The sequence below is a fragment of the Equus asinus genome, chromosome 13 (genome assembly GCF_041296235.1).
Source record: "Equus asinus isolate D_3611 breed Donkey chromosome 13, EquAss-T2T_v2, whole genome shotgun sequence".
Classification (NCBI taxonomy): Eukaryota; Metazoa; Chordata; class Mammalia; order Perissodactyla; family Equidae; genus Equus; species Equus asinus.
This window is the reverse complement of record NC_091802.1, coordinates 9,455,815-9,471,715: the sequence shown is the minus strand read 5'-3', so window position 1 is coordinate 9,471,715 and position 15,901 is coordinate 9,455,815. Positions and strand designations below refer to the sequence as shown.

The 15,901-nt window shown below is 49.1% G+C and overlaps 1 protein-coding gene across 1 annotated transcript in view; it reads right to left on the bottom strand.

The window, feature by feature from the left end:
• Window positions 1-14,565: 14,565 nt before the first annotated feature.
• Window positions 14,566-15,901, bottom strand: part of MYH13 (myosin heavy chain 13) — a 47,721-nt gene continuing 46,385 nt past the window's right edge. Inside the window, exons 38-39 of the mRNA XM_070482141.1 lie at window positions 15,107-15,241; window positions 14,566-14,663 (exon numbers count right to left, since the gene is read on the bottom strand). Of these exons, the coding sequence (XP_070338242.1) occupies window positions 14,649-14,663; window positions 15,107-15,241 (150 nt within the window). The 3' untranslated portion in view covers window positions 14,566-14,648. The remainder of the gene's footprint in view (window positions 14,664-15,106; window positions 15,242-15,901) is intronic.

Below are 15,901 nucleotides of genomic sequence, written 5' to 3'. Positions count from 1 at the left end.
CTCTCCTTTTAATTCTAATATTTATATATTGGTTCCTTGGAAAATTTTATGTATACGATTAGCAAATAATGATGATTTTATTTCCTCCTTCCCAATCCCTGTATTCTTATTTCTTTTTCCTGTGGTATTATTTTGGTCGGACTTCTAGTACTCGGATTCATAAAAATGATGATGGTGGTTATCTATGTCTTATTCCTGATCTCGAAGGAAAAGCTTTCGACATTTCACCATTAAGTCTGATGTTTTTGTAAATCTTTTTGTAGAGACTCTTTATCAGATCACAGAAGTTCCCTTTCATTCCCAGTTTAAGAAGCAGCATTTTTAAAATGGTGAATGGGTGTTGAATTTTATCAAACATCTTTTTCTGCTCCCGTTGAAATGATCATATGATTTTTTCCTTTAATTTGTTCATGTAGAGTGTTAACACTAACTGATTTTCTGATATTAAATCAAATTTGCAATCCTGGAATAAACCCAATCTTATCCCACAATATATTATCTTTCTTATATATTGCTGGATTCAGTTTAACATATTTTTTAGAATTTTTTTGCATGTATGTTCGTGTCCATGTTTGAGATTTGACCTATTATTTTTTGTTGATATGCAAGGTTACACTGGCTTCATAAAAGGAGGTGGAGCATAAATTTCTTTTTTTTCGTTCTCTGGAAGAATTTGGATAAGTTTGTAATTATTTCTCCTTTAAATGTTTCACTTCCACGAATGTCTAAAGCCCAGAAATATGGGGATCCTGACTTGAGGGTCTCACAGCTGTCTTAAACACGCTGCTTCCTTGCAGAGCCCCGGAGCACCCGTGTGACTGCACTAACGGTTCACAGAAATGAGTGGAGCACAGGTATATCGCTTGTCCCCTCTGGGCTCTGCGAGGCAGGAAGCAGCCAGCAGGCCACAGATCATTTGCAGCAGCCTCTCCTTCAGCTGAGCGGAAAACTGGCTTTGGAAGCTCCTGGGACATGTGACAGCTGGAGGAGGTGCCCCGGGGCTTGTGTTTTCGGGGTGGGGAGGGCCTGGAGGATCACAGAAAGCTGAGGTATGTGGAACCCCAGCGACCCAGTGCAGCAGCTACACCCCCGTTCACCCCAAAGCTGTGCACTAGAGAACTGGCCAGCAGCAGAATCATCACAGCGTGCGGATGACAAGAAGCTCTCCTTGCTCTCTGGCTCCGTGGCCTCCCTCCATCTCTCGCCTCTCCCAGCTGGCCAGGACATTCTCATTACCGTCTGTGACGGGAAACCTCGACCGCCATTTGTTTGGGAGGACAGGGTGTGACACTCCGCAAGGGGGCCCGTCAGGACACATTCCAGGAAAGGAAGCGGGAGGTTTCCTTTTCCCTTTTCCTATACTGCACCCTGGGGATGTTCGCCTCACTGGGGGCAGGTCGGGGCTGCGCTGGGAAACGAGTGGAAGGAGGTGTCTACATTTCTCTCCAAAGCTCCAGCCGCAGCAGGCCCCTTCACTAAACTTTAGCTAAACTCGTGTGTTAGTGGGTCTCAAAAAGTGTTGTTCTCTGAACCCCTTTATACTTCAGAAAATTATTGAGGACCCCCAAGAACTTTTATCTCTGTGGATCCCATCTATTGATATTTGCTGGACTAGAAAGTAAAACTGAGAAATTAAAAAATATTCAATTCATTTAAAATAACAATAATTAACCCATTAAGGGGCCAGCCTGGTGGCATAGTGATTAAATTCACACGTTTCACTTCAGGGACCCTGAGTTCGCAGGTTCGGATCCTACACACCGCTCATCAAGCCATGCTGTGGTGGCATCCCACATACAAAATAGAGGAAGATGGGCACAGATGTTAGCTCAGGGCCAATCTTCCTCACCCCTACCTCCAAAAAAGAGAGATAAAAAGAAGAATTAACCCATTAAAATTAAAATAAATAATATACTTTTGAAAAATAACTGTAATTTCCAAAATAAAAAAAATAGTGAGAAGAGTGACATTGTTTTACATTTTTGCAGATCTCTTTAATTTCTGGCTTATTAGAAGACAGCTGATTCTCATGTCTGCTTCTGTTTTCAATCTATTGCAATAAGTTTTCTTTTTTTTTTGCTAGAGTATGTGAAGAAAATCCAGGCTCACAGAGATATGTAGTTGGAAAAGGAGGAATATTTTAACAGCTTTTCAGATAATTGTGAATATCTTTTTGATTGTTCACCAAAGCTTAACAATTGGTAGTTTCCTAAAAGTCAGGTGCAATGTGAAATCTAAAACCATAGCCTTAAACTCTTCAGACCTTGCTACATCAAAATCTATTGGTCTATTTTGCACTTTGACTAGATCTTTTACCCACATATGATTTATAACATCATGCACTGGTCATGAGGGAAATATTGGTTCATGGAGTTATACAGATATCACAAAATGTTAACACATTTCACTGTAAAATATTTTTAAAAAATCACGTTTATTAATATCACCACCAATCTCATCAGAAATGTCTTTAAGTAGTGGGAAACTATCAAGCTCAGAGTAGCAGATACAAGTTTTCAAAAATTCTAATTTTCGTTTGAAAGTTCCAATTTTATTGTTGGTCACAAATATTGTCATTTGTGTTTTATTTGCTTTTCTTTTTTGCTGAGGAAGATTTGCCCTGAGCTAACATCTGTTGCCAATCTTCCCTCTTTTTGTATGTGAGCCACTGCCACAGCATGGCCACTAGCAGACAAGTGGTGTAGGTCTGTGAGCGGGAACCAAACCTGGGCTGATGAAGCGGAGTGTGCTGAACTTAACCACTAGGCCACCAGTGCCGGCCTGTCATTTGTGTTTTCTTAAGTGATAAGCACCCTTGATCCACTTTCAAGATATTGTTTGCTAAATACCCGCAATTTGTAAAATCCAGCCCCATATATGAAGTGAAATTAGTGTTCCATGAAAAACGTGGCTAGGGGCCGGCTTGGTGGCACAGAGGTTAAGTGCGCACGTTCCGCTTCTCAGTTGCCCAGGGTTCACCGGTTCGGATCCCTGGTGTGGACATGGCACCGCTTGACACGCCATGCTGTGGTAGGCGTCCCACATATAAAGTAGAGGAAGATGGGCACAGATGATAGCTCAGGGCCAGGCTTCTTCAGCAAAAAAGAGGAGGACTGGCAGTAGTTGGCTCAGGGCTAATCTTCCTTGGGGAAAAAAAAAAACAACCTTGGCTAGTGTAACTTGCAATTCCATTGCACAAGTGCTCTTCCTTCCTCCTTCTTCTTCAGTCTGCAGCAGAAGTGTTTTTGTATTCTTTCCATTACGTCACACAGAATATTTAAAAAATGTATTGTGGTTGTGGTTTAGTAAAATTAATAATTTGCACTGCTTTGTTAAGGACTGGCTTACGTAAAACTGGATTTGTGTTTTCTGAGTGCCCCGCGGAGAGGAATACAATGGCTGCTGGTACAGTTTGCTGCTACTGCCTTGGTTTGGGCTAAGGCATCAATAATTTACCACTGCTTTTGTACCGTCAGTGCCAATGCCAACACAGTGAACAAGAGAAATGACATCTTGGAATTATAATGAAAATAGTTTTGATCTCACAAACCCCCTGAAAGGAACTTCAAGACTCCCAGAGGTCCACGGACCACACTTTGAGAAATGACACACTCTGACCTCAATTCAGCTGGACCTACAGAAACTTGATCATTCCCAAGGACCAATAAGCCCTCAAGGTGCTGGTGCTGGTGATGATGATGATGATGATGATGACGGGGATGATGTCTCCCATGTGTTGAGCTGAATGTGTGGCTGGTCTCGTTTGATCACGCCACATGAACTGTCTCTTTTGATTCCCACAACAATCCTATGAGATCGACTTTATGATTTTCCTTTCACAGATGGGAAAGCAAGTTTGCTGTATCCAAGACCATCCAGCTGGGAAGCTGGAGACCTGTGAACGCGATCTCCTCAGCTCTCCTGAACAACCTACTGGGGGCATGAAAGCAGCAGGACTGGTCTTGGGAGAAGGTGAATTGAGATGCAGTCACGACAGAGGTCTCAGTCGCTCCCATGGGTGTGGGGCGATGGGGTGTGACTCTGGGGTTGGGTTGGTTCTTCAGTGTTATCTTCTTTGGGAAAGGGATCATCTTCTATCCTCTCTCTGCCCAGTCACTGGATGCAGACTGCCCTGGGTAAGGGGGCATGGCCCTGGGTGAGGTGACTTCCTTGGGTGGAAAGCAATTCCTGGGGAGAGAGTTAGCTGAGTGCTGTCAGCCACCAACACTGCCAATAGTGCTAGTAACAGGTGCCTGGGTATCCGGAGGGATCCTGGGAGGAGCACCACAGCATCCACTATAGGGTTTGAGGCTCAAGACTGTTGAGTACTTTAGTGCAGTGCCTGACTGCCAGTGCAAGGAGAGCTTCCCCCAGGAAGACAGGTAATGAGGCTGATGGATCTGCATGAGCTCCTGTGAAGCAAATGGCTGGAGTTCTTGGAAGAAGAAGATCCAGCTTTTTCAAGGGAGGAGGGGCCTTAAAACCATCAGACCCGAGCTCCCACCCAATGCCGGAATCCCTTCAGCGTTGCCTGAAGGGTGATCGCTCGGGGTCCATCTGAACCCCTGTGATGTGGACCTGCTTGGCCATTTGACCCCGGGCAAGTCAGCTTCCTCATCTCTAAAGCAGAAAAGATAAGGACTTACCTCGCAGGGCCATTGTGAGCTCTAAGGGAGACAGGGTGTGTTAAAGCATTTTGTAAACTGTCAGCTCACCTGTTTCTGTGCTAGATGACACTAGAACATTCTTTTTTCTATCAAGCAAGAATCTGAGTCCTGTAACTCTTGCCCACCGTCTGGACCTGTCTTCTAGTCTAGAGTGGTGGTTCTCCCCATGTGGTCCCAAGACCTGCAGCATCAGCATCACCCGGGGGCTTGTGAGAAATGCAGATTCTCAGGCGCCACCCCAGAACCAGTGAATCAGTAACTCTGGAGATGGGGCTCAGTAGTCTGCACTTTCACAGGCCCTCCTGGTGATTCTGAGACTCGCTAAAGTTTGAGGACCGCTGATCTGGAGCACAGCTTCTCAAACTGTCTGTGGTGAAGGAGTTATTTTCTCCAATCCACGTGGACCTAGCGGGGGCGTGGCTACTACTCACCTCACATCACAGGCCAAACTTACAATGCCAGTTCTGCAACACTGAAGATGTGTCCTATTCAATGGATGGGTCCACTGACCATGAACCTGGGTGTCACAGCAGCGTCAAGCTGCTTTAAAACTTCCCATCTTAGTTTCTGTACTTATCCTGGGAGGCCATTAACAAACCGTTCAGAGATGGGCACTGGTCCCTGGAACACAGTGTGAGTGGAATCGCTCCAGATCTGTGTTTCTCAAATTTGATGTGCTCAGAAATCACCTGAAGATCTAGTTAAGGTGCACAACTGGATTCACCATGTCTGGGAAGGGCCAAGATTCTGCCCAGGGGATTCCGGTGCTGCTGGCCCGTGAACCACATTTAGAGTAACAAGGCTCTAGACTAGAGTAATACATAGCACGTTCTACCTCGTTTCTCTTGAGCGTCTACCTAAATATTTGAAGCTAGCCATTGTGCTCCCACTCCCGGCCTTCTTCTCAAGGCTAAATATGGCCGGTTCCCTCAACTGCTCTTCAGACAGCCATATTTCCACATCGTACCCCTCTATCAGGCTGCCCCCATGGGTACCATCCACTCCCTGCCCCTCGGCATGCGCCTTCTCTTCTCTCATCACCCTTTTCACCTCCTCTTGGCACTGGACCTTCAGTATTTCCCAGGCTGGCTCCAGTCCTGGGGGATTTTCAGATCGCTCATGCTTCTGGGAAGCTCTTCAGGCCAGAGGAAGGAAATCACTCAAGAGCTGGACAGTGCAGTATGCGTCTGCCCAACCTGGACTCATGCCCCGCGGCCCCTGCTTCCACCTCTCTGAGGACTCCTGCCTGCCCCTGCCAGAGTCGCCTCAATACAACACTAGCAACCTGGACTTTCCGATCTCTGTTGCCCCTTAAAGCACCCTCGGGCACTTGGGGGGCTGGGGAGGCAGCACAGAGCAGACAGTGGTCCTTTCTTCGCTGGGAACAGGGGTTTCTCCCAGGCCAAGAAGAAGTAGCTTTTGTGGCAAAGTTGACACTTTTGTGACACTCTTCACGAGGATCCCCTGTCCTCACCACCCTGAAGTCTCCAACTCCATCTGTCAGGACCAACCCCACTCCCGCAAAGCCAGCCTTCAGCCGAGGCTTTGTTCCAGAAGGTCCCTGTGAAATGTGGAGCCGGTCCCACGCTTAACATCTCAGCAAGGATTCATCTATCAAATCAGTGAATAGTTTGTGCAGCCCCAGGGCATCAAACTGACAGGTAGATAGCTTTACAGAGAAATGAAGCCTCAGGGAGTTTAGAAACTCCACTTCGTTACCCCAATCGTGGGCTTGTCTGATGCGTCCACACGTTTTCACACTGCTATAATCAGTATGTATATATTAACTTACACTTCTTTCATTTAACTTCTTTTAGTAAATGCATTAATAAATACAAGTCAATGTAGCCAAATGTCATTTTTGCTTTTGCCTTTTAAAGTATACAAACTCTCCAAGTAGTCCTAGACCAGCATGGTGGGTGCAAGCTCCCGCCCTGCCACTTACTAGCTGTGTGACACTGGGCAAATACTTACCCTCTCTGAGCCACACCAGTAAAATGAGGATAAAATAAGAGCCTACGGCATAGGAGTTTTGGGAGAATTGAATGAGATGATGCAAGTTAAGTTCTTAAAGCAGTACTTATCACATAAAACATGCTCAATTAATGTTAGCTGGTATTATTATAGTATAACCATAAGGTATTCAGGCAGTCCTCTATTCCTAAGCATTTTTGGTTATTTGCAATTATTTTATTATTATGAAAATGCTGTTATGAACATTCATCCTTTACCAACAACCTCTGTGGACTGCCTCGCGCACGTTAGAAGATTCTAAGATGATGAAGAGAGTGCTGGCCTTGGTGGAGTTGGCAGTTTAGTGGCGGAGAGAAACTGGGGAATGAATGATGACAGTGATCCAAGGGCTGGATAGGAAGTGGGGTGCGTCTGCGGAGGGATTGGGGCGAGCAAGTGAGGCACATGAGAGCCAGGAACCGCTTGGGGGAGCAGTTGACATCTGAGATGAATTTGAACATCTTTGAGAGGAAGCCCGTCTAACACATTTTATTTATGTCACTACTGCACTCCCAGCACTTAGAACAGCTCCTGGCTTGTCGCAGGGCCTCAGTCAATTTCCTGGGGATGGATGAGTGGTCTGCTTGCTCTCCAGAAGGAGCAATGCCCCAGCAGTGCGACCAGCCTGCTGTGGGCCGGCCCTGGGTTCGGATCCCAGCCATGTCCTCGTCTGGCCCCAGATGTTTTGTCTGGACCTCTCCTTCCTGACTCACAGGACAGGAAGCTCCTGGCTGCGGGGCAGCGCCCCTGAGCAACAGTCTCTCCCTCCTCCTGTGAGCAGTGAGAGGCTCTCCATGGAATTTGGGGCATTGGCTGGAGAGGAAATGATGTTATGTTATGGGAAGCTAGACTCTTAGCAGGAGTGTTGAAGGACGAGGGTGTCTGCTGGGTCTGAGTGCCAGCTGGTTCAACCGTGAGCGGGGAAAGACGTGATGTACGCACCCGATATCTTAGAATCTTATATTAGCAGCAGTTTCTCTTTTGTGGGAAAGAGACAAGGGAGGATAAGTAAGGAAGAAAGGAAAATGCCAACTGGCATTCCTAGACAGCCCACTTTGTGCCGGGGGTTTACAGCCATCGGATGGGTTTGTCCGCACAATGACCCTGCGGGAAAGCACAGTCAGCCCAATTCAAAAATGAGACGCAGACTCAGCAAGGCCCACAGCCACCTGCTAGCAGGCCCTCGGAACGCAGAGTTGGTGCCGTTCCCCCACACTGCCGCCTCTGGGAACGGGAACTTGACCTTGGAGGAGGGAGAGGAAACCCCCTCCTTATTCTGCTCATGGGGTTTGGGTGGGGCTGGTGCCCCTTACTCAGACCTGACCAAAGTCCCACATCCCCTCCACCTCGGGATTGGGAGTCCCCCCATCCCAGGCCATCAGAGCCAGTGAGAACCAGCCTGGGGCTCTTGCAGGGACTCCTGGGAGAGAGCAGCTCTTTCCTTCAGGCTGCTAGTGTAAGATTTTAAGATATAGGATATAAGCCAGGCCGTTTGTAATCACAAAGGGGCAGGCTTCCTGGGAATAAAGTTAATTTAGAGGAAAGCAGAACTGAGAGATGGAAAGAAAGAGAAAAATGAGAAATCCTCTGAAAACCTACATCCAGCCACATATCCGTGCCTCCAGTCAGCCTGAAGATTGACTGCCCTTGGCCTTTTCATTTAAGTGAACCAATAAATCTTCTTTTTTGCCTAGAAACTTGAAGCTGACTTTCTGTCACAGCTGAATGAGTTCTTATGACCAGGGTATGGCGGTGGAATTGGGACCTGGACCACATGGTCCACACCTTCCTTCCCCACTCCCTGCAGGGTGGACATCCCTAGCCATGAGGGTCCTCTCAACTTGCTGCCTTGCATCAGCTGACCTACCAGGACTGGTGGGAGGTTGGGGGTGGCTTGGCCCTACATACTCCAAGATATACAGAATTGCAGACTGATTTTTGCTTGGGTTTCCTTGGTTCCACTTAATGGTGTGATGTTAAATGTTTAACACGCAAACAAATAAAAAGCCCTGCTTTGTAGCGTTCGCCAGTTTCTGTAGTGTAAATATTTCCACCACGGCCAATTTCAAGCTGCCAACATGACATCACTGAATGCGGAGGTGGGAGGAGACGCGCGCAGCATCCCATTCAATAGTATTTCCACCAAACAGATATGATAGTTGTAAATAACCTCAAGAGCATAGATAATAATGCAATGTAGTAATTAATTAGGAAGTTATGTTCTGAATTTTTATTAGCTTTGTTTTTAATATAATTAATTTCATTGTAAGTTTATGTAATTTAATTTTTATTACCGTCTGTGTATAACAACCAGCTCACAAAATTCCTGAAAATTTTATAATCGGCTCTTGTGAGCTGTTACAAGCTGGTTTCGATACACCTCTGGTTCCACCTAGATCCTAGAGAGAATGACCGCTTCTTCACGGGTTCAAGAACTATGAGTGTGAGCTCTGATTTAAATTTAAAAGGGGAACTGGAAGCACTCCTGAAAGCTTGATTTTGGTGCAGGCCTGCGCCAAGTTGACGTGGGCAATGAAACAATGTGTAATTAGCCATCTGAATGGGTTTTATGCCCCGGGGAGGTCCGCACGGTGCAGACAGGTAGTGCTCTCACTTTGCATGGTCAGCTGGTCCCGCTCCCTAAGCGGTGAACTAGACATGCGGGACCGGGGTTCTGTGGCAGTCAGGGCTCAGTCAGGGCTCCAGCAGGAAACAGATGGCACTCCAGCTTACCAGAATGTGAGGAGCGTTTGAGGAAGAGACTCCACACGAAGGTGGGCCAGTATCGGGAAACCACAGGGACACAAAAGGCAGAATCCAGGTCCAATATCCCCCGACTCAGTTACCTTCCCCAGGCCTGAAGGTGCAAGCAGGGCTGCGGGGACCGGTGCCCGGAGATGGAGGCAGAGGGCTGGAGGGGTGGGAGTCTGACAGGAAGTGGGACTTCTGCCTGCAGGGAGGGATGGGGGATGAACACCATGGACCCTGCTCTCTTCCTTCCTTCTGCTCTTCCATCCCAGCTCCCCATTGGCTGGACCCACCCAAAGGCCAGAGAGCAAGGGAGCCAACTGTTGCCAACTTCTTGGGGGTACTGGAGAAAGGCGGAAGGGGTCTGAAGGGTCACATGGCACAGGTCTTGACTTTGGATTTCTCACCACAGAGTAGACACGCTGACCCTTTGTCTTGGGCCTCGGAAAAGGAGCCTCACCTTTGGAACTGCCACAGGCCATGTTCATCTCAGAGACATTCAGGTCTGGGGGCAGGAGGCTGTTTGTGTGGGTGCACTGACTCCCACCCTGGACGAACATGTGTCTTCTAGCCTGGCAAACGTTCCTGGGATGAGGAGAATGAGGTCTGGGGAGCAGACCCTTGTCCATGGTCCCACCCTCTGCTGCCAGGGCCACCAGCAGGGACCACTCTCTGCCTGGCTGGTCCTCCATCTCGAGATCCTTCAGGGGCCTCCTTTACCGAGACTCAGTTGGCGGAACTCTGGCCCGGGATCCAGGAGACCTGGGTGTCTGGCTCTGACACTATATTCTGAAGGGTTACCAGCTTTTATCACTAATCTGAATTTTCTCACTTGCATAATTAGAGAGCTGGACCAGATGATCATGATTCCAAGGGACACCTCTGATTCCAATGTCTAATTTCAAGACTTAAGGAGTGTAATCTCTAGGTTATTTGCATAATGAAAAGTGTATCTTTCCACAGCCAGGAGGTGGCAGCAAAGCTCTGTTTGGAAGGGGCTCAAAGTCCAGGTTTGGTGGCTAGGTTTTACTGCTGAATAGTAATGGTGATGACAATAACAATAATAAAAATACCATTCTTTTCATTACTGTTAGGAAGACAGCAGCCACATGCCCTCTCCAGTTTGGGCTGTACTACATTGTTTTTTTTAAGATTTTATTTTTTCCTTTTTCTCCCCAAAGCCCCCCGGTACATAGTTGTATATTCTTCATTGTGGTCCTTCTAGTTGTGGCATGTGGGACGCTGCCTCAGCGTGGCTTGAAGAGCAGTGCCATGTCCGTGCCCAGGATTCGAACCAACGAAACACTGGGCCGCCTGCAGTGGAGAGCGCGAACTTAACCACTCGGCCATGGGGCCAGCCCCTGTGCTGCATTGTTGAGGACACCTTTTGCATAGGATCACATAGGAATCTTTGAACAGCCCTGTAGAGTAGGTGGGGAGTCCCAGGACATTCAGCTGCATGTTGAAGCTCAGAGATATTCCCTGACTTGCCCAAAGCCTTCTGGAAAGTATGATGTGCCAGGACAGGAATCCAAGTTTTGGTCCTGTGCACTCTACTCTCTCACTGTGTGGGAGACCCAAGGTGAGGTCCTCCGCCTCCCTCTTCATATTATAAGAGAATTAGAGGGGCCCTGGTGCCCAACCAAAGAGCCAGAGGGCTTGAATTTGGCTTCCAGCTGGGATTCGATATGCAGATGCTCGGAAGAAAACTCAGCACAGGACCCTCATCTTTATTTCCTTCTCTTTCTTCCAGGCCTCAGAAAAGAAAATAAAAAATATTTATCTTTATTGAGTCAGCTCTCATGGCCTAGTGGTTAAAGTTCGACACGCTCTCCTTTGGTGGCCCAGGTTCGTTTCCTGGTTGTGGAACCACACCACCCGTCTGTCAGTAGCCATGCTGTGGTGGTGGCTCACAGAGAAGAACTAGAAGGACTTACAACTAGAATATACAACCACGTACTGGAACTTTGCAGAGGAAAAAAAAAATTAGGACGATTGACAACAGAGCAATCAGAGCAATTGCAAGGCATATCTTTTCCTGAAAAAAAAAATTTTATCTTTATTTTACTCTCATCAGGGCACACCTGCTGTCTAGGTATGAAAGACTCTCATTCATTCCCTCATCCCTCATCCAATAATCAGGATCCCAATGTAGTATAAGACACTGCTATTAACTGTGAAGAATAGAGGAATGTTCTTTCTATTCTAATTCAGAGATCTGGGGGTCCAGAGCTGGGATGTGGGGGGCCAGGTAAGTGCAGAGACACTTGGGGGTGTCTCCATTCTAGGGAGCCCCAGAGAAGTGGGGAGTGCTTGAGCAGATGGACCTCAGATCTGCTTTGGTTGGGGTAGCCGGGAGGAGTGATTCCATAGGAATTGTTTTGGACCCCTAACTGCATGGTGTATTAACTCCTCACATCAGAGGAAGCCCCTTAGCGACACAGGCAAAGCCCCAGAGTGTTGTCTGTCTGAACCCCCGTCTTACGCCCCACATATTCCTGAGCCGTGTCTCACCCCTCTCCATCATGATAACAGGTACCCAGAGTGCCAGCCTGTGCCAGGCTCTAGACAGAGGTGCTTCCTGCATATTCTTAGTTACTTCTCACAACAATCCTGTAACCTACATTGTTACACCCCACTTCACACATGAGGAAGCCGAGGCTTAAAGTCATGAAGTAACTTGTCCCAAATCACAAAGCTAGTGAGTGGTGGGCAGCACTGGACTGGGTAGGTTGGTATCCAGGTCTCTGACCTCTGCAGCACATGCCCACACAGCAGGAAAGCCCACCACGGTGAGACCCCCTGTGCTGTAGGGCGAGCTGAAGAGCGGCCGTCTCATCTGCTTCTCGACACTTGGTGAGCCCTGGCCTGTCTGCAGCACCTCTAGATACGAGGGTGCTGATGCCTGCCCAATCTCCCAGCAGGCTTGTTGGAGGCTGAGATGGAAACGGCCACGTGAACACTCAGGAACACAAAATTGTTCTGTGTATGTGAAATGGTGTCATCGCTCTTATTGGGGAGGTGACATGGGGAGGCTGGAAGGCTGGACTAGGGGCTGGTCTCTGGGGACTTTGAGAATGGCCTCAGTTTCCTTGTCTGTAAAATTGAGGAGATTGAAGATCTCATTGTTAATAGACTCTTCCGGTCCTAAAGTTTAACAATGACGATGATGGTGGTGGTGGTGACAATGTGATGATGAGCATGGTGAGGGTGGTGATGATGATGAGGTCAGACATCTGAGGTCACCTGACCTCAGAATCATTTCCTGCCGCCACCAGTGCCTCCAGCTCTCCTCAACTTCCAACCCCGCTGTGTCAAAGGCACGTGGGGTGGGCTGGTGATGAGATGGAAAGGAGGACCTAGAAGGCCAGAGAGAAGGGGTGATGCAAGATGCTAGAGGACAGTGCGCTTGTCTCAAGGCCTGGTACACAGTAAGCCAGTACTGACTGCCAGTTAATGGTTTTATTGAGCTACAGGTCACATACCATACAATCCAATGGCTTTTAGTATATTCACAGAGGTACACATCCATGTCGGGGTCTAGTGGTGAAGATTCAGCACTCTCACTGCCACGGCCTGGGCTCATTTCCCAGTCAGGGAACCACACCACCTTCCATCAGTTGTCACACCGTGGTGGCTGTGTGTTGCTGTGATGCTGAAAGCTGTGCCATCAGTATTTCAAATACCAGCAGGGTCCCCCATGGTGGACAGGTTTCAGTGGAGCTTCCAGACTAAGACAGACTGGGAAGAAGGACCTGGCCACGCACTCTTGAAAATATTGGCCATGAACACCCTGTGAGTAGCAGCGGAGCATTGTCTGATACAGTGCTGGGGGGTGAGAGGATGGCGCAGAAAGACCGGGCAGGGTTCCGCTCTGCTGTAAATGAGGTCACCAGGAGTCAGAATTGACTTGACGGCACTAACAACAAATACATCCATCACTACAATCAATTTTAGAACATCTTTATTACCCTAAAAGAAAGCCTCCACCCCTTGCCATCAACCAAATCTTCATCTGTCCCAATAAAACCATGACTTTTATTGTTATCTCTACCTTACAGAACAAGGAAAATGAGGCTCAGAGAGTCTTGCCCAAGACCACATGGCTGGTGTGCGACAGCATCGGGATTCCATCCAAGTTTACCGGAACCCAAAGCCTACGCTCCCGGCCACACAGGTCAATTTGACCATTAAGGCAACTCAGGGTCAGAGAGTATGTGTGACCAGCTGAGGCCACACAGCTACTGCTATGAAGTGGTCAGGCTGAGGTTCAAATTTATTCTTGGCTCCTCATCCTATCCTTATTCCATCCTGCTGCATCCCTACCCCTTCAGGATAAACAAATCAACATAATCAGAAGCAGCGGCATCCTAGGATCCTAGGATCCAGGAGCGAGCCCTAAAACCAGCAGGAGCTTCTTTTTTGGTGCCTGGGTCCAGCCTCAGCCTGCTCTTTGGATGTGAATGGCTCTCCGGGCCCCGCTGCTCCCTTCACCCTTGGCCCTGAGCACGGTGGGGAGGAAGTATGCAGGTGGAAGGAGTGACCCCAGCCAGAAGGAGGAGCAAGGCTTGTAAGACTGGTGAGCCCCTATCCACTCTCTTCCAAAGCATTGTCTTCCCAGGAGGAAATGAGGTGGAGAGCCCCCACTACCATTTCAGATGTCATCGGGAGCTTTGGGTGAGTCTGAGAGGAGCGTATATGTAGTCCCAAAGAGGGATGGGGTGGGAGAGCTGAGTTGCTTGGCGCAAAGAGCACTGCCTGGGGTGCTGGGAGCTTGGGGGTCTAGTCTCCGCCCTGCCCTGGACAACTAAGTCAGAGTGCTTAGTCCCTCTGGGCTCAGTTTCCCTGTCTGTAAATTTAGGGAGAAAATGGGGAACTGAATTTGGAAGAATTTAGGAGTTTCTTCCCAGGAAGAAAAAGTGCGACCGTCACCTCAAACGGTCTTTATTTTTAAACGCTAAGGAAGCTGGTGGTTTAGCTGGCAATGGGTTGGATTTCCAGCTTTTCTACTCGGGGCAAGGAGGCTCCACTTTCATATCCTCACTCCCTTTATATGTGCAATGGAGCCGGTAAGAATCTAAAAACCACCCCACGGAAGAGGAATGGGCCGCGATAATAAACACAGCAGAGCTGGAGGTCCAGGTAGTGAGGAGAATTTATTTCTCACTTCTTCCTTCCACTCTCCCAAGGTGTCCCATGGCAACGGGCATTGGGAAGGACTCATTCTTCCATCTTCTGTGGGAGGAAAAAAATCAGACTCAGGAAATGAGTCAAACGGAAGGCGAGGCAGAGCATCGTCTTCAAGTGGGGCAGCTGGGGAGGCTGGAACTTCAGGAAAATATCAAGGAATGGCGTTATTTCCCTTTGCGCGTTGTCAGAGCCAAGCAGCTGAGCCCCTGGAGATGAGATGAGTCCCCTGGAGACAGGGCGAGTCCCCTGGAAAGCAGGCGCTTCTTGGGCAGCATCTCTCACAATAGGGAGGGTTGGGGATGATAAGGTCTCTAGCCCCTGGTCCCTCACTGCTCCCTCCCCCGAGCTGGAGCACGGGGTCCTGGCTACAGCAGTGGCATCTGTGAGTGCACAAGCAGGGAAGAGGCACCGAGGGCACCCTCCACACTCTCCCTCCCAGTGCTCCCTTGGTCCCGGGTCTCAGGACTTCTGGAGAAGGCTCCTCTCACCTGGCCCCCCACGTCTCGGCTCTTGGCCCGCAGCTTGTTGACCTGGGACTCGGCGATGTCGGCCCTCTCCTCGGCCTCCTCCAGCTCGTGCTGGACCCTCCGGCACCTGGACAGTTGCGTGTTGGCCTGCTCCTCCTGAATGGGAGACGGAGCGGGTAGGAGGCTGAGGAGTCCCTCACTCTGGCTGAGGCCCTCAGTTCCTGAAGGCCTTTGGGGACCCGGGGAACCAGGAGAGCTGGGCCCCAGATTCCCTGCTGGCAGAGGAAGGAAAGCTGAGCTCTCTGGGGTGAGGACGATGCCCCCAGCTCCTGACCCTGTATACTACCCGGATCACCTTGTGGGTGCTGCTGCCCACCTAGGTGCCCGCTCATGTTTCCCTGCACCCCTCCTCTATGCCGTCTCTCCCACTGGAGCTCTCTGGAGGAGACCCACCTCCGGAGTCCTCCCAAGGCACCCAGAGCTGTCAGAGACCAACGGCCCAAGTCCTCCTCGCCCTGTGCCTACTCTCAGCATCCTGTCTGTGGCCAGGCCATCTGGCAGGTCTATTTGAGTGTGAACCAAGGGTTCCTGACAAAGGTGGCCTGCTGGGCACCCTCCAGGCTGGCCAGTCCTGCTGTGACTGCCCCAATGCAATGGGCATGAATCCCTCCCCGCATTTACCCAGTTGCAATCTGTGTCCCTGAGGTCAGGAGGGAACCAACAGCCTCCTGGGCAGGCAGGAAAGAGGACAAGGGGAGAAGCCATGTGCTCAGTCATTTCTCCAGGGCAGGGTCCCCCTAGTTTTGTTCCTCAGAA